A 27,453-nucleotide genomic window follows, 5' to 3' on the forward strand; every position below is an offset into this window, starting at 1 on the left:
GAGTCACCCATAAGCGTACGCGAAGGAGTGCGAGTAAGACAGAATACGTCTCGTTATCGCTCGAAAATGTGCTGCGTGCACTGGACTCTCGCTCTACTAGCAACACTGGATAAAACATTGCTTCTTAAAAGACGCTAGCTCAGCACTCAGCAATAGGTCGAGAAATGTTACTCGCAGTCGGATCCGTTAAAAACAAAGAATTCTGGTGTTTCGTCATCCAGACGGAACAAAATTAGGCAAGTTTTGACAACCGTGTTGGATGAACGCAAAATCAAAGCTCGTGAGATTAGATGTGTTGAGATGGTTAGCACATCAACTGGATATGCTTTTACGATCTTACGCGAAAATCTGAGCATGAATTTGGTCTTTTCCAAATGGGTGCCATGTTCGCTCACAATAGAACAAAAGCAACAAGGCATCAACGATCCAGTTTGGCACTGTTCTAGTCGTAATAAAAAGGATTTCTTGCGTTGGTATGAAACAATGGACGAAACATGGATCCAACATTTTTCTCCGGAGTCATATCCGCAGTCAGACGGAGAAAGCCATCCAAAAACGCAACAGGTAGCCGGAACAATTATAGCGTCAGTTTTTAGATGGTCGAGTATAATTAACATCGACTATTTTAGAAAGGAAAGTACCATCAAAAGTGATCATTTTATCGAATTATTGATGCGTTTAAAGAGCGAAATCGAATAAACAGTCTCATACGAGGAAGCAACAATTATCTTTAACCAAGACAATGCACCGTGCCACAAGTCAATAAAAAGAATGGCTAAATTGAACGAATTGGGCTCCGATCTGTTTCCTCATCCACCATATTCTCAATAACCTAGCCCCCAGCGATTACTGATCTCAAAAAGACACTTCAAAGAAAAATAATTGGCTCGAATAAGAGAGTCATCGTCGCAACTGAAGCCTATAGATAATTCATTCAATAAGTAAGAAAAGTTGTTTTCCTTCTCTACGGAAACATCGAACGAGTGTAAGTCGACGGTTGAGTACTGTTTTATTTACATTGATGAGATACCTAAGCTCAACTCCTCTACTGGAAGGTGAATGTTAAGTTACTAAAAGACTTCTGCTTGCTTGTCACTTCTTACCTTACTGTTATATATCTTCACATCCTTATTCTACCTTGAGTACTCACATTTTATAATTTTGATTTTATTTATTATTCCGTGTTACAATAAAAATATTCTTATTGGTATAAATAATACTATTATTGGCACTGCTTTTCGCTGGAAACTTCAGGTGGGTAATTACCCACCTTTGGAATTTGCGGGTGGGTAGTACTACCCACCGTACCCACCTCTTTCACCGGCCCTGCCATGAAGTTATTATTTTTCTTTAGTTGAGATGTAGCAATCTATTTCTTTAATAGAGCGTGTACCCCCGCTTCCTCTAGACATCGAACAAACTATCTCTTGTGGTTTCTTCACGTTTCGTTTTCGACGACTGCTTCTAATTCTCGGGTTCCAGGTGCCATTATGATCCTATCTTGCTCTAGTTATCTTGCGAATTTGTTTAATAGAATGATTCCAGTTAATTTCAAAGTTTTTGGCTAGTTTAAAGAAATTCACAGATCCATCTGTCTGTAGGTTCAACAAGACAATTCGATAACTTGTCAGTTTTATTCGCATTCAATCGCATTTAGGCTCATTTCCAGTGTTTGTTCCAATTTGTTCAGCAGGTTCGGTATTTCATTCAGTTTTATCAAAAGTAAGAAGAACTTGCGTGCCATGGGATTGTGTTTCAATACGACTTGATATATCGCTTTTCCTATTTCTATTTCTTCGGACTCCACAGAACGGAGGTTTTCATACAAATATTTGGCGGAAAAAAATTCGGCTATTGTTTTGTGGAAAAAATGCGGGTCTCCATCGGGAGTTTTTGAAACTAATCGTGAATCTAGAAATTTATCTGTTTGCTTCTCTAGTGATTCAAGCTCCTGCTTGTTGCGTTGAACAAAATGCATCTTTCGTTTACCAATCAGACTCATAAGTCCGAGAAAATTATGAAGCTTTACAAACCCTTCGTATAAAAAATATTTCGGATCCAGCATTTTTGCAGTGTGCGGATTCTTCTCGTCTAGATTTAGCCTCTTCACAATATGCTGCTTGAAGGAATGATACACAAACATTTCGAAAATTTTTAAAATGTCCAAAGAATCTAGGCTAGTATCTGGCAGCAGATGGTTTTCGTTAGTTTGGTCATCATCTTCACTTCGATACTGTTTGTAGATAGCAACAAGCATGCTAATCAGGAGAGGAATTCCAACGATCTCGCTAGCCGTTTGCATGGCTTGACTTTTGATTTTCACCATCAATTGTTCCACCATTTCGTCTATCATGTCCTCACTATATGATTCGTAGGAAACTTCAAGAAGAGTTTTAATAAGCTCTATTTGTTCATGTTCCTTTAACGGGTCAAGAGTATAGGACTTCGTATTGAATTGTTGTTCCAATTCCTGATGTAGGTGAGATCGAGTACTGACGAAAACCCTAGCATTCTTGAGTATCCGGAACAACGTGATCGCACGGTCCATCGTTTCCACCGGGAGTTCGTCGTACCCATCGAAAAATATATAAACGCTATCCGGAATCCTTTGCAACCATTTTGACAGCAGAGATTTCTCAAAGTTCGATTTTAAAAGTAGCACATCTTGAAGAAAATGAATGGCGTCTTCAAGATTTTTCGCCACATCGAATGTTTCGAAATTCTTCGCACAATCCAAAAGTGAGATATATAAAATCCACTTTGATCTGAACGTCTCTTTGGCAAGCAGGGCTAGACTTTTCCCTAATGTTGTTTTACCCATTCCTGGGATTGAGGACAGTAAAATCAGCTCTTCCGAAGCATGTGTTTGTGAGATTTTATCGAGAAATTGCTTTTCGTCATAGTAATGACAATCTTCATATTCACCACGACTGATGGTTCGCGGGATATAACATCTAGGTGGAAGATCAGGTAAAACCGGGCCGATTTTGATGGTTTTATTCAGTATCAATTTTTCAAGTGTTTCATTTTTTACGAGATCCTTGAGGAGGTCAAAGCTAGGTAATTCTTTCAGTGCTAGTTCAACACCCTGAAATAACACCGATCTTTGCAGTAGTTTTTCTTGAATGCTTTTCTCCAATTGAATCAGGCTCGATTCAGAATCGGTAATCGAGGTGTAGTTCTGTTTGCCGAAGAAAAATTTAGCACGTTCTTCTGTGGGTGTTATAAATATCAGTTTTACGTTCGCTAGAATCGATTCGAGAAGCTCAGTTGATAGCCTAAAGCCTGAGCAGTTATCCTGAAGTAGAATGAAATCCGAAGTGGGGTTATGGATGAAGCTGAAAAATTCACTGTGAATAGCCGGCAGTTGTAGGTCTTCGAGAGAAAAATATTGGTAACCGTTTTTCGGTAAAACTTGAAACAGTTTCAGACAGGTTAACAATCCTTGGTCAGTACTTGTAAGCACAGTTACTGGAAAATCGCAAAGATCTCTAAGTGGGCTGCAGTCGCTATACTCTATGAGTAACCTGTTCATGTTGTCCTGAAAAGTTACCAGTGGAAATTTCAATTTCGGTCCCTCAAGTGTGTGGTTAACGTCCTGTGACAAGTTTGACAAGTCATCTCTGCATAAATATTCTTTCATAGAATCGGATTCCAACCTCTTGCAGATTAATTCTTGAAGTTTCGTGAACATCAATTTCGCATAGCATTCTCTTGAATAGGAATCATCCATCGAAGACTGTCGCCAAAATCCGTTTCTAATGATGTTCTTCAGTTCATCGTTACTCGGTTGATTGATAGCGAAGGTAAATTCTTGCAAGAATTGCTCACCGTATTCCCTTTCGTTAGAATTCAAACTGTTAACGAAATTTGATAATTTCTGTGCACGAGATTCTGAATCAACATATTTTATTTTCAAAAATGATCCTTTGCTGCCTAGTAAACCAGGAGCATCTACAGTTGGAAGGTTTGCTTCGGTGAACCAATCCAAAATTGTTTTATCGATTCCAGCATTTGTGAACATTGCAAAGTGAAGGTCGCATCCGGTGAACTCGGAGTTTTCCTTAATACTGATGTATGACAGCAAATATTTGTACAATGAAAACTCTCCCTTTTGCATGACCTTTCCTGCCTTGTCCACCGGGAAAAAGTGACTTTGGTTAAGTTCCACTGAAGTCTTGTTTGTGACCTGGATAAACATCACATGTTTGGATTTAGTTTTTGTATCGTCCCATGCCAGAACTGCACCATCAAAGCTTCCCGCAGCTTCGCATTGCGTTATCCAGCGAAAATTGCAGTAATCATTACCGTCGACAGCGCGTCCGTAAACCATCATAAGCAACAGAATCCGATAGGTATCCCCATGACGACTTCCTCCCAGATCTCCACCCTTAGTGAACTTTCCCTTGTTTGTTGATGTGTCTTCCATACCTTGAAGCGCACCCACAGTAACTGCGAAGTGAAGGCGTTTGTGATAAAACTCAAAAATTAACTGCAAACACAGGCAAACTAACCTTGTCGTTTCTGCTTAGTATTTTCTATAAGTTTTAATTTTAGGATCAGTGAGTTGTGCCAATGCTTGGGCAGTACTGATTCCATATGAAACCGATATCTCTATCGGTACCTTATCAGTAGCACAAATTAAATCGTTGATAAGGTCGGCGGATGTATGCTAAATTTAGAGAGGTCATTATTTCCAACACGGCTTGAATTTGGCACCCGTTATCTGTAATCATAGAGAACAGACATCCAAGCACATGTAAACTGTTTTTTTTTAAGAATCTATGTAAACCATGCAAGCGAAAATTCGTTAAAAACCACCGTTGCGTTCGGTTTTGCACGCATAGATTATCATTGTATGCAAACTCGAACGCAAGAGCCAATAAGCGATCGCTTGGCTGCTCAAAGCGACTCTATAGGTGAATTGCTACTTGTTCATCACTTTGCCAAAACAAAAAAAACCGTTAAATGTCTTACACACGTTGAGATCTCGACTTGGATGTCTGTTTGCTGTGCTATAATGATGATGGGTTATCAACATATTGCAACAATCTTGTGGATGTCCATTTTTAATGTCTATTATTTACTACGAATTTATTTTAAATCGTTACGATTTAAGTTGGGTATTTAGCAAACACAGAGAATCAGTCATTTGCACTTAGAATCTAATCTAATGTTCATAGAAAAATGTATATATTATCCACCATTTTTTAATAACTATTTATTGGAATATGAGTTAAAATTGAATTATTAAGATTTCAAATGGATGTTCAGTCACAAGTGGTGACTTTTCAGCCCTATTATATATGATTTGGTTGTTACCATGAGGACATCATTTGCTTCCGCAATTCTGAGATTTTTGTGTAGGAAAAATTCTAAACCTACTTGTATTGTGTAATGGGGAAAAGGAACTTACATACTAACTTACTAACTAATACAGAGAGCGAATCGATTCAATTGAAGATTGCATCAATTTTTGTCGGAATTTGCTTATAATATTATGTGACATTACATCTAATGGTTCTATATTTGTGAGTCTATGTAACTCATTTGTACTAAACCAGGGAGGACGCTTCAAAATCATTTTCAGAATTTTATTCTGAATCCTTTGAAGCGTTTTCTTCCTGGTGGAACAACAACTTGTCCAAATTGGTACTGCATAAAGCATGGCTGGTCTGAAAATTTGTTTATAAATTAATAATTTGTTTTTTAGACAGAGCTTAGAATTTCTGTTTATAAGAGAATATAAACATTTAATATATTTATTACACTTTGCCTGGATTCCTTGATCAGACCATGTCAATTCCAAACCATTCAATTTGAGAATGTGATTATTGTTTGGTTTAAGAAAAGAAGCTCTTGGCTTATGAGGAAAGATAATTAATTGCGTTTTTGCTGCATTTGGTTTAATTTTCCATTTTGACAGATAATCACTCTTAGATTTCTACATGTGGCTAACAGACTTGTGTCGTCACAGAATAGCGATTTCTGACAACCAACGGGTAGATTTGGAAGATCAGAAGTGAAAATATTATACAAGATTGGAGCTACGCTCGAACCCTGCGGAACACCGGCTCGTACGGGTAGCAATTCAGATTTACAATTCCGATAGCTAACGTGAAGAGTACAATCAATTAAATAATTTTGAATCATTTTGATCAAATAAATAGAAAACTGGAAATCAGACATTTTTGCTACTAAACCTTTGTGCCAAACACTGTCGAATGCTTTTTCTATGTCTAGAAGAGCAACTCCAGTGGATAACCCAGAAGATTTATTTGCTTTTATCATTTTCGTTACTTTTACAAGTTGATGAGTAGTTGAATGTTCATGACGAAATCCAAACTGCTCTGGTAAAAAAATTGAATTCTCATTTATATGAGACATCATTAGACAAGATAATTTTTTCAAAATGTTTACTGATAGAAGAAAGTAAGCTAATTGAACGATAACTTGATGTTTCTGCTGGGTTTTTATCAGGTTTCAGGATAGGAATTACTTTAGCGTTTTTCCATCTTTTTGGGAAGTAAGATAATGAAAAACACTTGTTGAAAATTTTAACCAGGAGTCGCAAGGCAACATCGGGAAGATTTTTAATAAGAATATTAAAAATTCCATCATTACCAGGAGCCTTCATGTTTTTGAGTTTCCTAATAATTGATTTAATTTCATCAAAATTCGTCTCAATAATGTCATCTTGTGATAACACTTGGGTTGAAATATGATCATATTTCAGTGAGACTTCATTTTCAATAGGACTCACAACGTTCAAATCAAAATTGTGGACACTCTCGAACTGCTGAGCAAGTTTTTGAGCTTTTCGCCATTTTTAAGAAGTATTTGATTTCCTTCCTTGAGAGCAGGAATTGGTTTCTGAGGTTTCTTAAGAACCTTAAAAAGTTTCCAGAAAGCTTTAGAATATGATTTAATTTGTTCAACTTCTTTAGCGAAATTTTCATTTCGCAAATGAGTAAATCTATGTTTAATTTCTTTTTGTAAATCCTTAACTATGTTTTTCATAGCAGGATCACGAGAACGTTGATATTATCGTCGACGAACATTCTTCAACCGAATGAGCAGTTGAAGATTGTCATCGATGATAGGAGAATTTAATTTAGTTTGAGCTTTGGGAACTGAAGGATTTTTAGCTTCGATAATATAATGATTCAAATGATCAATTGCTGTGTCGATGTCCGCAGAATTTTCTAAAATAGTTTCATGATCCACATGATTTTCAATGTGAGATCTGTAATCCAACCAATTAGCTCTATGATAGTTGAATATAGAACTAATTGGATTATTATAGCTTCGTTGGAAAGTCTGAATGTTACAGGAAGATGATCTGAGTCAAAGTCAGCATGTTTATTCGGTTCACTACAAATGTGACTTTGATCCGTTAGAACCAGATCAATTGTAGACGGGTATTTCACGGAAGAGAAACAAGTAGGATTACTGTGATGAAGAACTGTGAAGTAACCAGCTGAGAGTTGATTATGAAGTATTTTACCATTACTGTTATTTTGCCTACAATTCCACTGGACATGCTTTGCATTTAAGTCCCCTATTACGAAAAATTTCGGTCGATATCTTGTGAGTTTTTGCAAATCGCCTTTAAAGAAATTTAATTGTTCACCGGTGCATTGGAATGGCAAATATGCTCCAGCGATGAAATAAATTCCATAAATGGTTTCAACTTCGATTCCCAAGCTTTCAATAACTTTAGTATTGAAAAAAGGTAAAATTCGATGTTTAATTTGCCGTTTGACGAAAATGGCAACTCCACCACCCATTCCAATGAACCTGTCAAATCGATGAACCACATAATGTGGATTGCTTTTCAATTTGACATTTGGTTTAAGAAAAGTTTATGTCACAATGGCAATATGAATTTTGTGAACTCTGAGAAAATTATAAAATTCATCTTCACTCCATTTTAAAGATCGAGCATTCCAATTTAAAATATTCAAATAATTATTTAACATCACTGTTAAATTTTAAATTCATTATAACATTATTTGCATATTGCCATCCGATTTGAAATGCTTCAAAAAGTGATGAAGTCGAATTCATTCGGATGATCATTTGAAAAAAGATGATCTTGTAGGTAGATCATTTTATTTTCAGTTATATCGCCTAAATCAACTTCATTTAAAGAAGCGAATGGCATTGAAGGAATATTTGTAGGTAGACTGCCATTAGAAGAAGTTGATTTGGCCGATTTACCTATTAATAAATTGTTTTCGTTAGAAGATGAACTGCAAGGCGGTCCTGTCTTTTGATTATTTACATTAGAAGAATTAAGTGGTAGATTTCTACCTGATATACTAGCATAACTGACATTAGAAGAAGATGATGACGAGGTCGATCTACCTGTCAATAAACTGTTTTCGTTAGAAGACGAATTGGCAGGCGTACCTGTTTTTTGTTTTAAATTCGAAAAAATAAGTGCCTTAGAAGAATTTGGCGTGGCATTTGTAACGGTTTTTTGATTTTCAGGTATGTTCTGTAAATTTAAGGTCGTTGATTTGACTTATTGTCTAACCGAACGAGCGTTTAAAATTTTCTCCCTGACAGGACATTTCAAATAATTGGATTTATGATTTCCATCGCAATTTGAACATGAAAATGTATCAGTGGTTTAATTCAATGCACAAACGTCTTTCGAATGCGATTTATAATTACAATTCAAACACCGTATATCCATATGCAAATTTTTGGTTCCATGGCCGAAGCCTTGGCAACGACGACATTGCGTTAAGTTTGCAATATGATTATGCCGTTTATAATGTTTCCAATGAATTTTAATGTGGGAAATGAAACGTACTTTTTCTAAGGTTTTCAAATTGTTTACATCACTTCGATTGAAGTGTATTAGGAAAAGTTCATAGGAAATTCCAGAGCGTGGTTTAGAAGTACAATTCGCTCTGTTTTTTCATAAGTATTACTTGGGAAGGGGCAAAACCAAGCAATTCTTTTAGTTTATTTTTAATTTCATCAGTACTTTGATCATTTGATAAGCCTTTCAAGACAGCCTTGAAAGGCCTGTCTAATTTTATATCATATAAATAAAATTTATGAAGTTTCTCGGACAAATATCAGATAAGACGTTCGTAATCTTCCAATCCATCAACCAAGACTCGACATTCTCCTCTTCGTTCGATTTGAAATGAGACTTTTACTTCCGGGAGAAAAGTAGAAAGCTCAGTACGGAATGCTTTGAAGTCGGAAATCATCACCGTCACTGGTGGCATAGATTGATGTTTCTTCCCAGAACGACAAGCGTCCATTTTGGGAATTTTTTAAGAATTTTCTTCTATGACGCTACAATCGGATTCAGGAAGAATCTCGTAAATATTGTTAGACGGCATAGAATCAAGGAAGGGAAATCCGTCCGTTGTCTTTTATTTTTACATTCAGATTCTTTAAGATCGTGAATGTTATTAGAAAAATGTTGAATAACGGATTGTGATTTATTCCGTATTGAATTATTTTTAGACTTAGGCTTGTTGGCTTTGCGGTTGGACGCAGACATTTTTGAAATGAATGAAATTTTAAATTAAATACCTAGGCTAAATTAGTCTTCGATTAGACTCCTAGTTTGGAAAAGTCTTGATAAAGACTGATTAGTTCGAAGAATAGTTCTTTGAATAACTAGCCTTAAAAAAGGCTGATTAATTTCTTAGTCACTCTAATATCACTCTTTGTATCACTTAGTCACTCTAATATCACTCTTTGTATCACTTAGTCACTCTAATATCACTCTTTGTACAGCCTTGAGAAAGACTGACTAATTGTTAGTCTTTAAAAAGACTGTTAGTGATTCAGATAGCCTTCAAAACGACTGAAGCCTTGAATCAATGAAACTCTAGGTAGCCAGAAAAAATTTCCAGGAGCCAAGGGCTATACGCGTGTGGTGCGAACGACTGTTCAACACCGACTCGATATATAAATCCACCATCAAATCACCTAGTTGGAAGCGTTTAAAATTTCTGCAATATATTTTAAGTTAGAACACAATACAGATTTCAATCACATTTCATACGTTTAGTGCTTTTTTTAACCTTTCAATTTTTCTTGTCGGTTTGGTTCCACGTTTTTTCCACTAGCTGTAAGTTAGGTTTGTTTTATAGAGAAATTATTATCATTCATACTATCGATCAAATATTACCACTAGTCCGCTTAACGAACAATATACGACATAGAGAGTATTGTTATAGTAGAATCACTAGAGTATATAAGTTTCAATCCTACAGTAATTTTTATAAAATTAATATCGTAACGTTAAGTTCATGTTTTTCACTTTTACCTTACAAGCCCCCCCCTCCCCCCCAACCCCAGTATACTGTAGTCACGAAATCAGTCTACTCTAAGTTGCCACGATGGCCAGTACTGCAATCTTAACCGAGGGTCGCTCCATTACACCCACTGATGTTTGAACTACTGCGCTGCGTACTCGGCCATCCTTAGATTGTGAAACGGATAGCACTCGACCTTTTAGCCAGCAGCTTCGTGGTAATACGGGATCCACGATAATTACGATATCGCCATCCTGAATAGATTTTACTGGCAGAAACCATTTCGTTCTACGTGTAATACTTTTCTGGCAACACGTCAACCTAATAGTACAGTGTTTTTACTGTTGGGATAAAACTACGAATTTCCTCTGTTATTTTATATTGTATCGTTATTGTTGGATATTAAACTGAACCGTCAATCGCTACTTAGTGACCAGCATCTGGAGTACACCTCGATTAGAACGTATCAACTGGAACCAACATCTCTTGTTCATTTGTTTATATCAATTGTGCGAGCGATAGAACCAGATTACCCCGCCGTGTGCGTAACACCAGCGAATTTGAGCAAAGCAAGTATGGAGAAAAAACAATGCGGAGAATGCCACTTGCCATTAAACGAATTGGAGCCAGTACGATGTGATTTTTGCGATTCGTATTTCCATATCAGCCAGCAGTGCTGTGGATTCAATAACCGCACAAATCGTGATCTTTTCTCGCAAGGAAAGGCTATATTTGTTTGTTTCAAATGTAAGGAAGAATTTGATGGTAGAAGTGTATTCTCCTACATCAAGGACCTAATGGCATCAAAGCAACTCCAACCTACACAACTGATTGATCTATCTGCTCAAGTTAATCAACTTTTCAACTTGATTGAGACACTCAGCAAGCAAGTTGAAAATATTGCATCTGATCGTTCTACTAGTGAATTTACAAATGCTTCCGGATGGCCTAAATTAGGTGTGAAACGGCGACGTGGAACAACGGGCAAACTGTTCAAGCTACTGCCGAACGTGGAACAAAGTCTATTGATTTAAGTGACTTATCTGTTCCTTTTATCGTCAGCCCTCCGTCACCCCAGAAATTTTGGCTTTATTTGTCAGGATTTCAACCTTTAGTAAGTGTTGCGGATGTTGAAAAAAAATCGTTTCACGCTGTATGGATGTGACCGATGATATTGATGTTGTACGGTTATTTCCGAAGGAGGCAGATGTTTCAAAAATGACATTTATTTCATTTAAAATCGGACTTGATCCTGGTCTGAAGACTCAATCATTAGATGCTTCAACATGGCCAAATGGACTTTTGTTCAGAGAGTTTGTTGAAAATTCTGTAAAACGTTCTCAAGGAAAAGGTGCACCTACCGTCCCTTTTGACAGTGGCACTCCTCAACCTTCGTTGGCGCAACCTCGGATCCGGGACACCCAGTAATAAGCACTAAGGAAGTCTCCCTGCCACCCCACCCAGTCGTGCTCGCCGCTGATATCCACCATCGTCATCGTCCCGGTCCTGTGGTCGGTGATGGTAGTGGAGGCTTCCGACATGCTACCTCAGGCAAGTATAATGTATTACAAGAACCCGCGGTACCTGACATTTTCCCGCTTTCCAGTGCAATTTATTCAAATGGTCTACGTATTTACTACCAAAACGTGCGTGGATTGAGGACAAAAATTGATGTTTTTTTTCCTAGCTGTCTCGGATGCTGAATACGACTTCATCGTCCTAACGGAAACCTGGCTGAATGACCAAATTTTCTCCGTACAACTCTTCGGTCATCTTTATGATGTTTTCTGAATTGATCGCTCCCCGCTGAACAGTCATAAAACAAGAGGCGGAGGCGTCCTGATAGCAGTGTCGAAAAAATTAAGCAGTACAGTTGATCGAACAATTGTGTCTACATCGCTGGTATCCTCTCGATTGAGCCCACGCACTACTGCTTTACTGTTCGGGGACTATAATCAACCTGGTTTAAGTTGGTGCTTTCATGAGGGAGGACATCGCTTTACCGGTCAGTACCGTCACTTTACCTATCGTGCCACTGATTGATCTCGACCTCGACCATCTCGCTTTTGCTGTTGAGTTTAAGGTGCCCATTCCAAATGAGTATGACGAACCGTCTACTTCGTACTCTCTGGACTTTCGCCGAGCAGACTACACTGAACTGAATGAAATGCTTTCAACTATTAACTGGCAATTTATTGAAACGTCAACTAATATCAATGACGCCGTAGAATATTTTTGCGAAAATGTTGTTTCCCGTACTGTTTTCGTCAGTCGCGGCGCTTACGCGCTCTTAAGCGGACGCGATCGTCAGCTCTTCGAAAATTTTGTAGTTTCCGTTCTTTGTATTTCAAACAACAACTAAAAATCGCTACCAGTCAATACCGCCGTTACAATATGTTCCTATATCGGCGCTATATAAGACGTACTGGACTCATTCTCCGTCGAAACCCTAAACTTTTTTGGTCTTTTGTGAATTCAAAAAGAAGAGAGACTGGTCTTCCGCACTCGATGTTTTTTGGGAATCCAACAGCCTGCAACGTGAAGGAAAAGTGTGATTTATTTGCGCATCACTTCAAGGATGCATTTCATGACATTTCTGCAACACAGATTCAAATTGACGAGGCAACTGCTGGTGTACCACGTGATATATTTAATTTCCATATTCCTCTCATAACTGAGCAAATGGTCGAGACAGCAATTCGAAAATTAAAGCTGTCGTTCGCTACTGGTCCTGATGGTATTCCTTCATATGTGTTGAAGCGTTGCGCAGGAGCACTCAGTTATCCAATATCGAAATTGTTTAATCTTTCAACTTTACAAAGCGAGTTTTCTTCACGATGGAAGTTTTCCTATGTGTTTCCGGTTCACAAAAAGGGCGATAAACGTGACATTTGCAACTATCGCGGTACTTCTGACCAAGCTTCATCTACTGGGTGTCTCAACGATGAGCGTAGAGTGGTTTAGATCGTATCTGACAAACCGTTCTGTACAGGTTAAAATCGGTTCTTCAACATCTGAAGTTTTCTCGAATTTTTCTGGAGTTCCGCAAGGCAGCAATCTTGGTCCGTTGCTGTTTTCGCTTTTCATGAACGATGTTTCACAGCTGTTACCACCGGAATCCAGATTAGTTTATGCAGACGATGCAAAAATTATGAAGATTATCAAGCGTCTCGCGGACTGTCTTGTACTACAACATATGATACAAAAGTTCGTAGATTGGTGTTCAAAAAATTGTTTGTTCTTGAGTATCGAGAAATGCTGCGTCATATCTTTCTATCGGAAAACTGATCCTATCTTGTATGGCTATGAAATCTCAGAAAGGTCCATGACACGAGTAGAATCTATAAAGGATCTTGGAGTCACTGTAGATCGTGAAATTACCTTTAGACTGCACTATGACGATATGTTGGCCAAAGCAAACCGTCAACTTGGTTTCATCTTCAAGGTTGCCAAAGAGTTTCGAGACCCACTTTGTTTAAGATCATTGTATTGTTCACTTGTACGTTCGATACTAAAGTCAGACGCTGTTATTTGGTGCCCCTACCATGCTTACTGGATCGCTAGGATTGAGACTGTTCAACATAAATTTGTGAGGTACGCTCTGCGCTTGTTACCGTGGCGTGACCCTATGAACTGTCGTTTTCGTTTATGATGAATACCGGTTTTGAAAGTACCGTAAATAATGGCGAAAAACTCTAAAGTGGAACTTACTTCGACATATCATTGAATGTTCAAACGATTATAACACTTTTAGATTCAAACTCGATTCGATTTGCATTTTCGACATAACAGGTTAATGAGTGAATAGAATTTTAAATTGCCGCTTGAAACGACGGTCATTAAATTGATGTCATGAGAACTAAAACGCCGAAAAATATTCATGAAAAAAACACATGCGGATGATAAAAAAAAGGTATCATCTCACTGCTAGGTGGATTAAGCACGTTTTTTAAAACGTAATCGGAATTCGAGTACCAATTCCTTATCTCGAACCCCGCCTGCGAATGGATGTAGTGGACGTCTCTCGCCAAATCAATTGCTTCCTCGACTCGTTCCACACTCGCTAGCATATCATCAACGTAGTGTTGCTTCGTAATAGCCTCGAAAGCATCTGGGAATTTATTTGCGAATTTTTCGGCATTGAGGTTCATGCAGTATTCAGTCGTTGACGGAGAACATGTAGCTCCAAAGCTTAGCACCGTCATAATGTATTCGCGAAACTCCCCCTTCTCAGTGGGCCAGAAAAATCTCTGACAATGTTGATCATTTTCATTCATCTTCACTTGATTAAACATCTCTCTTATGTCCCCCGTAATAGCAATTTTATACTCTCGAAACTTGAATAGTACTGAAACTATGGAGTTCAGTAAGTCAGGACCTTTTAAAAGTTGAGAGTTGAGAGATACTCCTCGAACTTTAGCTGCCACATCCCAAACAATGCGAACCTAGCCTGGCTTGTTTGGATTGATGACGGGAAATATTGGGAGATACCATACTCTTGGTCGCGGTATCGTTAGCTCTTGATGGGTTAATTCTCTTATATACGGTAATTCTTAGCCTAGTCTGTTGGCGCAGCATTGTTTGCAAGCGTTCACCGTTGAACCAAAATTATTAGCGCATTGCAGTGCAGTGAACACCCACACATACGAAAACGATTTGCAGGAAATGAAAACATGCTTGACATACCCGCACTACACTGCGATCAGATGACTACTCCGCGAGACGAATTTCAACCATTTTTAATGCCAGTTTTATGCATCATATGCTTTCTCCAAGCGCGTTTACAAAGTCAATCCATGAATTGAAATAATAGCAGGTTTGAGTCCTTAACAGCCTTCCAAACGGAATTTTCCTGAATTTTCCAGTTCTTTTACAATGAAGCAAAACCAACGACCAATAGTCGTTTAGGTTTAGATCGTTTTGTGCTAAAGCTGTTTCACGTTTCGCATTCGGCTGGTAGTCATGTTGATTCGCGAGGTGGCATTAGCAGTCGAACATAATCTGCTAATGCACTGATGGGCTGAATGCGAAACGTAAAAACAATCAATGATCAATCGATATTCTGACATGTTAAGAAAGCGAACAGAGTTTATTGGTTTTCACGTCAAACGGATTGTGCCTCTGACATTACCCACCCGGCTCTCAAGCTAATTAGAAATTCTTGCTTTAATATCTTTTTTAACCTCGTCAATGGAATAATCAAATTTTAATTGGATTCATAAAATTACAGAAATTCTATGGAATAGTTCCTCACACTTTTTAGTGAACGTCATATATGAATAACCCCCTGCGGATTCCTGCTAGCTATCGATTTCTCAAGAAAGGGTGTCAATGTGCGCAGCACTATACGAAGTCCCAGCTGTTCCAACCAATTTCACATTGCGCGTATCTCTCAGTAAGTGAAACTTGAAATTTATTCCTCAAGCAGAGCTAGAGCTGTTGAATGTGTTTTGCGTGAATCATTCAAGGTTAGATGAATCAGTTGAATATATTTTCAAATTTCATAAAAACGATCTCGGTTCCAGTTGTTTCAAGGAATGGATAAAAGGATAAAACAAATAAGTCGCCAAGGTGACTCCTATCAGATCCATTTCCTTATGATGCTCTACGAACGGGCTGTCTCTGAAGGTGAATTTTCAGATTTTCAATTGGCAACGGAATACAAAGCGGCCGAGAAGTACGATGATGCAGTTCTGTCGTGGACCACCGATAAGGAAACTAACGCCCGCAGTTGGCTATTCATTCAAGTCAAACACAAGGATTCAACGAAACTTAATCAGAGTAATTTTTTTCCTACGGATAAAGGTGGTAAGGAGAAAGGAGAATTTTCAGTTTGTAAATATTTGCTATCATACATCAGCGTCAAAAAGAATCCCGAGTTCGAAGGAAACAACCACCACTTTGTACTATACACAAATGCTGGAATAAACGAAAAAATTTTGCGCTGGTTCATCGAGGCAGACATTCAAGAACAAAATGGTCTCAAGTTATTAAAAAGTAAAGGAAAACTTTTAAAACTAAATGATATGGAAAAGGATAAACGCAGGAAGGAATTATTAGATTATGTAAACGGTCAAATTTCGATCATTGGTGAAGATATCGAGAAGTTAAAAGTGATTCTGAGTAAAAACGAACTAAAGAGCATCGTCGAGAAAGAATTCCGGGATCAAGAAAACATTAATTTAAGTCCAGGGTTTGATGATTTCATATGCAAAAGTCTACAGAACATTGTTAGCATAAGATTGAAAAAGCTGGGATATTTTTGCTCAGTTTATTTATTGGAACTTTCTGAGAACATGAAACATGCCATTGCCAGTAAATTAATTGACATCATAGCAAAATCTTTGAAAGCAGAAGTTAAAGATACATACGCGGAAATACTAGATTATCTAAACCAACACATTTCGATCAAAAGTGCCGACGTCGAGCAGTTCTTTCGAGAATTTACCTTCGCTGTCAATCAACCGAATAACACTGAACTAAAGAACATTATCGAAAATGAATTCGCGAGTCAGGCTTTAATGAACGATAGCTATTTAAGTCAAAACTATTCCAAAATGATGTATGAAAATCTAAAAGAAATGATCCACAAGAGGTTAGACTGTGCTCCGGAGTGTGACTATTTTTGCAGAGAAGATTTTTTGAATCTGTCTAAGGACGTAAATCGGACATTCAACATTCCCGTTTTGGAATACTTGAGATTTCCAACTGTAACTTTTCAAGGCAAGTTGAACAAATTAGGCATAGAGTTTAGCGACTGCAATTCATTGAAGAATTCGCTTAAAGATTTTCCAGTAGCTATCTGTGCAAGTACTAATCAAGGATTATTGACTTCTCTGAAATTGCATCAAATTTTACGAGAGAATGATTTTTATTATTTTACCCTCAAAGACCTGCAGGTGTCTGCGATTCGTGGAGAATTTTGTAACTTTCTGTGCGATTCAAGTTCCAATGTTTTCGTTATACTTGAAGATAACTTCCCAGGCTTTAAATTTTCAACCAATTTGCTCGAGTCAATCCTACCTAACAAGAAAATAAAACTAATTTTAATAACCTTTAGTGAACAACGAGCCAACGATTTTTTCAACACACAACCGTACTCATTGATTGTAGATTCAGGAGTAAGCCTGAATCAACTGAACAAAACTAGTCAAGAGATGCTTCGACAGAGAACAGTTTTATTCCAGGGTGTTGAAATAGTACTGAACATTTTTCCTAAACCGGAGCTTCTATCTGCTCTCATTAAAGACGACACGCTTGAACAGTTGATACTAAATGAAATGATTAAAATTGGTTCTGCTCTACCGGAGCTACAAATTAAATGCTGCATCCCGCGAACTATAGGTCGTCAGTTTCCTAAAACTGAATTTATTATTAAAAGTTTCAGTGAAAATGATGTTTTTGATAAAACCGCCATGAAACATGTTTCAGGGGAAATTTTTTTACTTTCGTCTCTGGCAGGAATGGGTAAAACAACATTATGGAATAAATTGGCCCTGCTTGCCAAGAAAATGTACAATTCTAAATGGATCCTGTTTATCAAACTTTCGGATTATGCGAAGAGACTCGAAACAGTCGAAATATCAAATGATCTCGGAGGGGCCGTTAGTTTTCTCCATGATATACTCTCCTTAAGATCTAACTTCGAAAAATCTCTTCTGTCGAAATGGTTGCAAGAAATTCCGGATAATGTTTACCTATTTTTCGATGGATACGACGAGCTACCGGTGGAAATGAGAGACCGTGCGATCTCATTGTTTCTGATGCTTAAAAATGCACGGGTTTTTGTCAATACTAGATCTCACCTACAACAGGATTTGGAACAGCAATTTGAAACCAGAGCTTATATCCTAGAACCGTTGAAAACAAGTGAACAAAGAGATCTTTTCGTGAGTCTTCTTACAACTTCGTACAAATCATACAATCAATACATCGTTAACAAAATGGCGGAACAATTGGTCGACAAAATGAACATCCGTTCCATAAAAATGGTTAGCAAAATCATTGGAAATCCTTTATTGATCAACATGCTCGTAGAGATCTATGGGCCAAATGAATTGGTTGATATTAACCACAGTAACGGAAACACTCTTTTGCCAGTTGATAACTTGGATTCCTTGAATCTCTATAGTTTTTTCGAGATGTTTGTTTATCGCTCTTTCGTGCGGCATAACGTTGAGAATCAAAATCTAGATGAGAAAAATCGATATACCGCACTAATGTTGGATTCGCAAAATGTGCTATACACAGGTTTCCAGAAGCTGCACAACTTTCTTGGTCCTATGAGCCTAATTGGGAAACGGAAGATGCATTTTATTATACGAAATAAGAGCGACTTCGCATCCCTAGAGGATAAAGCAAATCGTTTACTGGATTCGCGAGTCGTACCAAAATACCTCGATGGTTCCCCGATTTTCATTCATATTTCTATTGCTGAATTTTTCACAGCCAATTGTTTGTATGAGTACCTGATTTGTTTGAAAAAAGAAGAGGTAAATTTGACAATCGATATTCAAAAAGTCTACATCACTGTACTGGAATACTATTCTATGGCACGAGTGTTTTTCTTCCTTCTGGTAAAATCCAATCTCGACTTGAAATTTCGAACCAAGATGGAACAAATCTTCCATTACATGAGACCGTATGCGTTTCGGTGGGCGTGTAATGAAAATTTTGTAGAATTAGCTGAACGTCTCATCGAACGAGGTGCATCTCATCTTGAACAGCATGAATATAAAGCTTTACTAGATTATGCTGCAGCCCACGGGTACACGGCAATTTGTGCTTTACTGATTAAGCATTGCAAATTGACGCTGGACCAGGCTCTGTATAATGCCGTCGAAGAGGAATTTCCAGAGACAGCTAAATTACTAATCACAAATGGTGCGGATATTACTTCCAGTGGACATAACGGGAAAACACCACTAATTCTTGCTGCCATAACTGGGAACACCGAAATTGCACAGTCACTGATTGAACGATCAAAGAATGTGTCACCCCCATATGGAGAATTGTGCACAGAAATCATAGTGAACCATCAAACTGTGCATGCTTATACGGCACTGCATTGGGCGGCTTTGAGAGGACATCCAGATGTAGTAAAATTACTAATTGAAAATGGTGCTGACGTAGATGTCATAAACGAGACTGGAAAAACACCACTTCTCATGGCTTCTGAACACGGTAAAATCGGAGTAGTGAAACAATTGATGAAACATGTCAACAAAATCGAAAATCAGACATGTTTGCATGTGGCTGTGCAAGCGAAACACATTGATATTGTGCGACTTTTGCTTTCCGCTGGAATACCGGTAAATGGTACGGATAACCGAGGACGGACAGCATTATGTTATGCTACTGAAGATGGAAACCAAAAAATGGTAGCAATTCTACTCGAAAATGGTGCTCATGTTGATGCCACTGAAGAAACACCACTCATCATCGCTTCCCAAACCGGAAACATCGAAATTGTTCAACAGCTAATTGAACATTCCAGAAGAGTGTACCGCGAAGAAGTTCGCCGCATTGAAATAATTGTCAATCATAAACCCTTGAGTGATACAAGGACGGCACTGAATTGGGCCGTTTCGGGGGGTTATGCGAATATAGTAGACATACTGTTAAAAAATGGAGCTTATGTTGATGCCACTGACCGCTTTGGAAAAACACCATTATATGTCGCTTCTAGAACAGGGAATACCGAAATAGTTCAACTTTTGATTGACCATTGCTGTGACGTTAATATGATCGAAAATCAGACATCCTTGCATGTTGCTGTGAAAACAGAATGCATAGACATTGTGCCACTTTTGCTTGCGGCTAAAATACCGGTAAACGGTAGGAACAAGCGAGGAGAGACGGCATTACATTTAGCTGCTAAACGAGGAAATCAACAAATAATAGATTTGCTGATCGCAAATGGTGCGGATATTGATGCGCTTGATCATAATGGATATACTCCTTTCCAAGTAGGAAAAACCGAGGTAGCTCAACAATTGATTTACCAGTCCAGTGACGGGAGCGAACTTTCCGAACAGAAATCATTATATGTCGCTATCAAAGATGGTAACACAGATGCTGTGCGACTGTTGCTTTCCGCTAAAATACCCATTAATGCCGGGAACGACCTAAACCAGACGGCGTTGCACTTGGCCGCTAAACACGGAAATCTGGAAATAGTCCAAATGCTGATCGCAAATGGCGCTGATATCCATGCCTCTGACTTTTACGAAGAAACACCACTTTTTCTAGCTTCTGAAGCTGGAAACGCCGAAGTAGTTCAACAGCTGATTGAACAAACCAAGATTGCGCAGGATAGTTTTAGCCAAAGGACGGAATTCGGTCTCGTAACTAATGAGGGTTTTCTCGTAAAAGTGAACCCCACAGAAAAAATGGTCAACCATAGAAATAACTACGATCAAACGGCTCTACATTTGGCGGCAACAAGAGGATATCCTGGTATAGTAGCATCACTGATCGAAAATGGGGCTCACCGACTGTTGTGGACAAACACCACTTACTGTCGCTTCCAGTGCCGGGAACACCGAAGTTGTTCAACAGTTGATTAAACATGCAAACAACATTGAAAGTACCGGTTCCTTGCATGTTGCTCAGCGCAATGACCGCATGTTTATTGTGGAGCTGCTGCAATCCGCTGGAATACTAGTCCGTAGTACAGACCACTACAAAACAATGGCACCGTGCCTGGTCGACCATAAGGAATGTGCAAAAATTATAGCATTACTGATCGACAATGGAGCTGATGTTGATGTCACTGATGTCGATTCTAAAGCCGAGAACCTAGTAGTCGAACGATTGAAAAACCAATCTATGAGTGTTGACGATATTACAAATTATTTGAATGCCCCTGTTGGAGACAGTTACACAGATAATGCGCGGTTTTTACTTTCCGTTAGAATACCAGCCAACGATGGCATCAACGACCGAACACGAATATCGGTCTTGCATTTGACCGCTACAATTGGGAATCATAAATTAGTAGCATTGCTGATAGAAAACTGGACGGATGTTTCTACCACTGACGATTATCAAGGAACACCACATGATGGAAATTCTAAAATTTGGATAGCCGAAGTAATACAACAATTGATTAACTATGCGAGTATTGTTGGTAATCAACAATCCTTGCAGAGTGCAGTGAGAATGAACCACATAGATGTTGTGCGACTTTTGCTTTCCGCTAAAATCACAGTCAGTAGTAGAACATACGATGGAAAGACGGCATTGCATTCAGCCGTTGAACTTGGCTATCAAGAAATAGTTGCTTTACTAATCGAAAATGGTGCCGATGTTGATGCCACTGACAATTCAGGAGAAACACCACTTGATCAGGCTTCCTACGCTGGGCACCACACTGAAGTAGTCCTACAATTAATTAAACATGTCAACATAGAGAAGAATCAGAATTCACTGCTTTTTGCTGTCATACAGAACCATATAGATATTGTGCGTCATTTGCTTGCCGCTAAAATTCCTGTCAACTACTCCAACGAAACGCTCTACTCTGGAGGGAGGGCTTTGCATTTGGCCGCTGGAGAAGGCAACCAAGAAATTGTTGCATTACTAATCGAAAATGGTGCTGATGTTGATGCCATTAATAATCATGAAGAAACACCACTTGATGTCGCTTCCAAAGCCGGGTGCATTGAAGTTGTCCAACAATTGATTGAACATGTTAACATATTTAAAAATCAGAAATCCATACTTTCTGCTGTGACGAAAAACCACTTAGAAATTGTGAGGATTTTGCTTTCCGCCAAAATACCCGTGAATGGAAGAGATTTCCAAGGATCAACCGCATCACATTTGGCAGCAAAAGAAGGAAATGAGACCATAGTTACATTGCTGATCGAAAATGGTGCGGAAGTGGATGCCATTAACGATTGTGAAGAAACACCACTTTTTGTAGCATCCAAAGCTGGGCACATTAATGTGGTCCAACACCTGATTAAACATGTCAACATAATTGAAGATCAACAATCCGGGTTAAAACCAAAGAAAATTAAAGGACGAAAGAATCCAAATCACCAATCCTTGCATGTTGCGGTGATGAATAACCACATAGATGTTGTACAGCTTTTGCTTTCCGCTAAACTACCAGTCAATACATGTAATGTCCAGAAAAAAACTGCATTACATTTGGCCGCCAAAGAAGGGCTTAAAACCGTAGTTGCATTACTGGTCGAAAATGGTGCTGATGTGAATGCTACTGATCTTGCGGGAAAAACACCGCTCGATCTCGCTTTCGAAGCCGGGCGCACCGAAATAGTTCAACAGTTGACTAAACAAGTGGATATTAGATTCAGAGGAAGACAAAGACTTTTGTCAAAGAAAGGATATACAATTGTTTAAAAAATTGTTTTCCGGACGGATTTCCACAAACTTAAACTCGCTTGAAAGCTATTTTTGCACCCAGGGATGCAAAATGTCTATCCTTTTTATTACTGTAGTCTGTTTACTTACATTTACATTTTCTTTTATTCGTACTGCTGTATCCAAACTAAAATTTTATTACAGTAAGCATGCGAACAAAGACATCGTATTAACAAGATACAGAGGAGTCTCGTATAACTCGGTTCACCGGGGGCGTGAAAAGCGAATCCGCGATAAACGGGACCCAGAGTATATGGGATTTCGACTGATTGGGGCTGTGAACGATTATCTCGCTTCGGTTGACAATATACTATACAATCTTCGGCAAACTTGTTGTAGATACTTAGACCAACAATTTAGTGTTACTTAGACCAACAATTTAGTGTAGTTTGACCGATAATTAGTTGAGAACTGCTCCGCCAGGAGCGCTTGGAAAAGAGCATAAAATAATTCATAAGGTCACAATAGCGGCCCTTACACGAGTCATTAAAAATGTCATTAGTAAAAAAAAAATCATTTTAATGAACGTGTAGTGGTGCACTAATGACGAAATTTCTAACAAATTTGAATTACATCATTTAAATGACTTCATTTAAAATGACATTTTAATGCTCGTGTAAGGGCCGCTAATAGAAAAAACAGTTTGAACATGAAATATCATGCACGGAAAGAAATCCGTTACTACTGTTATGATTAGAAAATCATGAAACCAATCATTTTCACTTATCATGAAATCATGAGCAATAACTCTTCTCCCACGAAAATTAATCATGGTTCGAAAATGCGTTACTTGAAGAATGCATTTCTTTCAAAGCTCGTAATTCTAATTTTCTACCCGGATATCATTTTGAACGCTCTGCCTCAAGTGATGTGATAGATTGCTTAATAGATTATTGGTAAAGCAAAAAGCAGATATTGAAAAGCAAGGATAGCTTTCATCGTATCAAAGAACGTTCACTGGCAACTCTTCAACGATTAAATCAGTGCCATCAAAGAATTTGGAAATCATCGCAACAACAAAAACCCGGCATGGCTCATTTAACATAGAATCGACACCAGTGCAAGAGCGAATTTCTCTCGATGACATTTCTGAGATTAAAAGGTTAGCACCAGTGATGCCACTTTTTACTGAGGTCAAATCCGTAATCCGTAGATTTTCACAAAATTAACTGCTTAGAACTCCAAGCCGTATATGCAGGTTACCTAAACTAAGTGATCGTTGGCGAATAGAATTATGATTGCTTTTCTAATTGGCTATCCCAAAAATTTATGGAGATAATGTAACAATATTTAATTATTTGCCATTGATATGTAGAGAAATAATGAGAAATCAGGAGATTTCTGGAAAAATAATGCAAAATCCGTAAATGTTAAGATATTCATCCGTAGATCCGTAGAAAAGACGGAAATCCGTAGATCTACGGATGAATTCGTAGGGTTGGCATCGCTGGTTAGCACGCTGCTGTGGGAATCTTCTCTGAAGCAACAAACGGTCGCTTATTCTCGTTTCGCGATCCGATTCTATACAGGCAGTTGATAATTGCGATAGAATCATTTTACTATTGCCGCTTATTCTAACTATGTGCATATAACCTTTGTATAAGTTGTGTTGTATAATGTCTGTGAATTCTCCACACAATCGTTTTGAAATATTGCAACCTAGTGTAAACTAATTTTGAGACCGATGTCATCGGGTTGGTTTTTATTTATATTAAACCCATACAATTACACAATGGTCGATATGGAATTCTCAAACATTGCGAACGTGAAATAAAGACAGTCTTGATCTAGCAATTAAACGTGATAGTTCATTTTGTTTAGCGATCCGAAATACCACTTGTCGTACGCCAGATCTATTAGTCGTTGAGTTTGGTCGTGAAGATAGTCGAAAGTTCGTTGGGCCAATAGTAAAGATTGGCCAACTTGGAAAGTCGGATAATCATTTACAAGCTGTAGACAGGATCGACAATCGTACGAGGTGGAAAACTAGTTGTGATCGTAGACAAAAGCTCAAGGGCGAAAGTAATCGTTAGACTATACCGCGTGGTCCTAGCGAAGCACATGGTTTGCTAGATGATGTGTTAATTAGTGATACTAAGTGACGTTAAATTAGTTTGTCAGGCTCTATGTCAGACTCTGAGCAGTACGAAAGCGGTAGTGAATACGGAAAGACGGACGATAGTTCGAGAGGTCGTCAATTTATAACTTTGCGGAAGAAGAACGAGATGTCTCGGGACAGTGAGCAGGAGGCCGCCATTTTGAGAGCAGAATTGGAAGCACAAGCCGCCGAAATTGAACGGTTGCGACAACGTTTGACTATCGCGACAAGGGATTCATCGAACGGCCAAGGTCAGATGATTGCTCGTCGTCCAGATTTTCGTGAATTAAGAGAATTGGTCAGAAAATTCAACCCGAAAGACGCGACATGCTTGTCGGCACCAGAATGGATCCAGGAAATCGAATCTACGGCAGTTCATTATGATTGGGATGATGCGACTAAGTTACACTGTGCTCGGCTTAATTTGGAAGGATCAGCTAAACTGTGGTGGTCGGGCGTACAAGATGTCACTACTACCTGGACAGTATTCTCGCAGAAATTGGTTCGTGCATATCCAACCGCACGCGACCCGATTTACTACCACAACCAGATGACTAATCGTCGGAAAAGAAAAGATGAGACTATCTAAGATTATGTTTACTCTCAGGTTGCTTTGGGAAAGCGAGCAGGCTTAGGCGAAGATGTGATCGTGAAATATGCGATTGCTGGGTTGGGTGAGTTCGTTACCAGATGCCGAGTACAATTAGGAGGCAAAATTGAAACAATAGAGGAATTGATATCGCAATTGAAATGGATGGAGAGTATGATGAATACGTCATCGGAGCCGAGTCCGAATCGACTCACCGAAAAGAGGAAAGAAAAAGTTATTACTTGCTATCGATGTAACAGATCGGGTCATAGAGCAATCGCGTGTCCGATAGTTACTGAGAGACGATGTTATAATTGTGGTATTAGTGGCCACATGGCGAAAAATTGCTCCAATATTAAGCCACCAGTGCCGGGACCTTCAAAAATGCAAATGGTGGAAGAAGAGAATAATTTCGTTAGAACGGTCGAATTGGGAGAATTGAAATTGAACGCCTTGATTGACTCGGGGTGTAAAGTGTCGACTATTCAAAGTCGGTTCGCGGACAAAGTTGGAAAAAGTGAAGTGATTAATACAACACTGATCGGTTTTGGAGGCAAAAAGTGACGGTGGACAAACTAGTGAGAGCGAATGTGAAACTGGATGAAATAAAAATTCCAGTGAAGTTAAATGTAGTACCCAATTGGGTGCAAAATACAGCAATAATTTTGGGACGTGATATGCTCAACCAGGAGGGTATAGTCATGGTGAATCGGAATGGAAAAGTAGAATTTCGGCGTGATATTGATCACAAGGCAGATGCTGTGGAAAACAGGCAGAGTATGATAGAGTTGCAGCCACGGAAGTATGAATCGATGTTTACTATTGACAGTCGGGTGGAGTATTCAAAAATTTCAGCAGATGACTTGAACGTGCAAGGTCCTAAAGAGGAAATTCTGGCATTAGTGAATCGGTACCGTTCATGCTTTGCTAAAAGTATGAACGAATTGAGCGTTGCGAAAGAAGTGGAGATGAAGATAGTTTTGAGTGATAAAGATCCAGTGTACGTAAAACCACATAGGCTCGAGTATGCCAGAGAGGTCGTTTTACGAAATTTAGTGGAAGAACTGATAGAAGCTGGTATTGTGGAGGAGTCGAATTCGCTGTATAGTAGTCGAGTAGTAATGGTGCCGAAAAAGGACGGTTCATTCCGAATGGCAGTGGATTATAGACTATTGAATAAAAAGACAGTGAAAGATCGTTTCCCCAGGCCGGACATCGAATGGTGCCTAAACAAGCTTAGTGGAGCCGAAGTTTTTATCACGGTCGACCTATATTCAGGATACTATCAGATACCCGTTGCTGAAGACAGTCAAGCGTGTACTGCATTTTCGACTCGGGATGGCCATTACCATTTTCTTCGGATGCCATTTGGACTGGCCAATGGTTGTTCTGTGTTCCAGCGTGCAATGAATCAATTAACCGGGAAGCTTAGAAAGGAAGGGATTGTTGCATACATCGATGATCTGGTTATCGGTGGAAAGGACGTGAAAGAAGTGTTGGAGAAGTTCGAAAAGCTTTTGGAGGTGTTCCAGGAGAGCGGTTTTACTATCAATCTTAAGAAGTCGCAATTCTTCAGAACAGTGATCGACTTTTTAGGGTTTGAGGTGTCCAAACAAGGAATCCGACATGGTGCGATGAAGACACGAGCTGTGGAAGAATTTCCGGTGCCGGAGAATGTGCTACAAGTTCAACAATTTCTGGGATTAGCCGGATTTTTTCGAAGGTCTATCCCACAGTTCAGCATAGTGGCAGCACCGCTTTTTATACTACTCAAGAAAGATACATCTTTTATATGGAAAAGTGAACAAATGATTGCGTTTGAAAAGTTGAAGAGTACGTTGAGTGATAGGCCGTTGCTGATGCTGTTTGATCCAAATAGTGAGTTGGAACTACACACCGACGCGTCGCAAGATGGTTTGGCAGGCATTCTCCTCATGCGCACAAAAGATGGTCTGCGTCCGATTAGTTTCTATAGTAAAAGGACGACTAAAACAGAACGAAAGTACCATAGCTATGAATTGGAAGTGTTGGCAGTAGTAGCAAGTGTCAAGCGATTCCGTCATTATTTAATCGGAAAG

At 38.8% G+C, this 27,453-nt stretch overlaps 2 protein-coding genes and 1 pseudogene across 2 annotated transcripts in view; 1 reads left to right on the forward strand and 2 right to left on the reverse strand.

The window, feature by feature from the left end:
* LOC131439405 (protein stum) overlaps positions 1-27,453 on the reverse strand; it is a 215,749-nt gene that overhangs the window by 109,107 nt on the left and 79,189 nt on the right. The gene's annotated exons all lie outside the window — the stretch shown is intronic.
* LOC131439407 (uncharacterized) lies at positions 1,223-4,572 on the reverse strand. Its single transcript, XM_058610370.1, has 2 exons — positions 4,515-4,572; positions 1,223-4,452 (listed from the first exon to the last, which is right to left on the reverse strand). Exon 2 carries the CDS (start codon positions 4,427-4,429, stop codon positions 1,634-1,636), a length of 2,796 nt encoding a protein of 931 aa, XP_058466353.1. The 5' UTR covers positions 4,430-4,452; positions 4,515-4,572; the 3' UTR covers positions 1,223-1,633.
* On the forward strand, positions 15,634-23,156 carry LOC131439409 (ankyrin-3-like; annotated as a pseudogene).

This window comes from Malaya genurostris, chromosome 3 (genome assembly GCF_030247185.1).
Source record: "Malaya genurostris strain Urasoe2022 chromosome 3, Malgen_1.1, whole genome shotgun sequence".
In the NCBI taxonomy this organism is placed as follows: domain Eukaryota; kingdom Metazoa; phylum Arthropoda; class Insecta; order Diptera; family Culicidae; genus Malaya; species Malaya genurostris.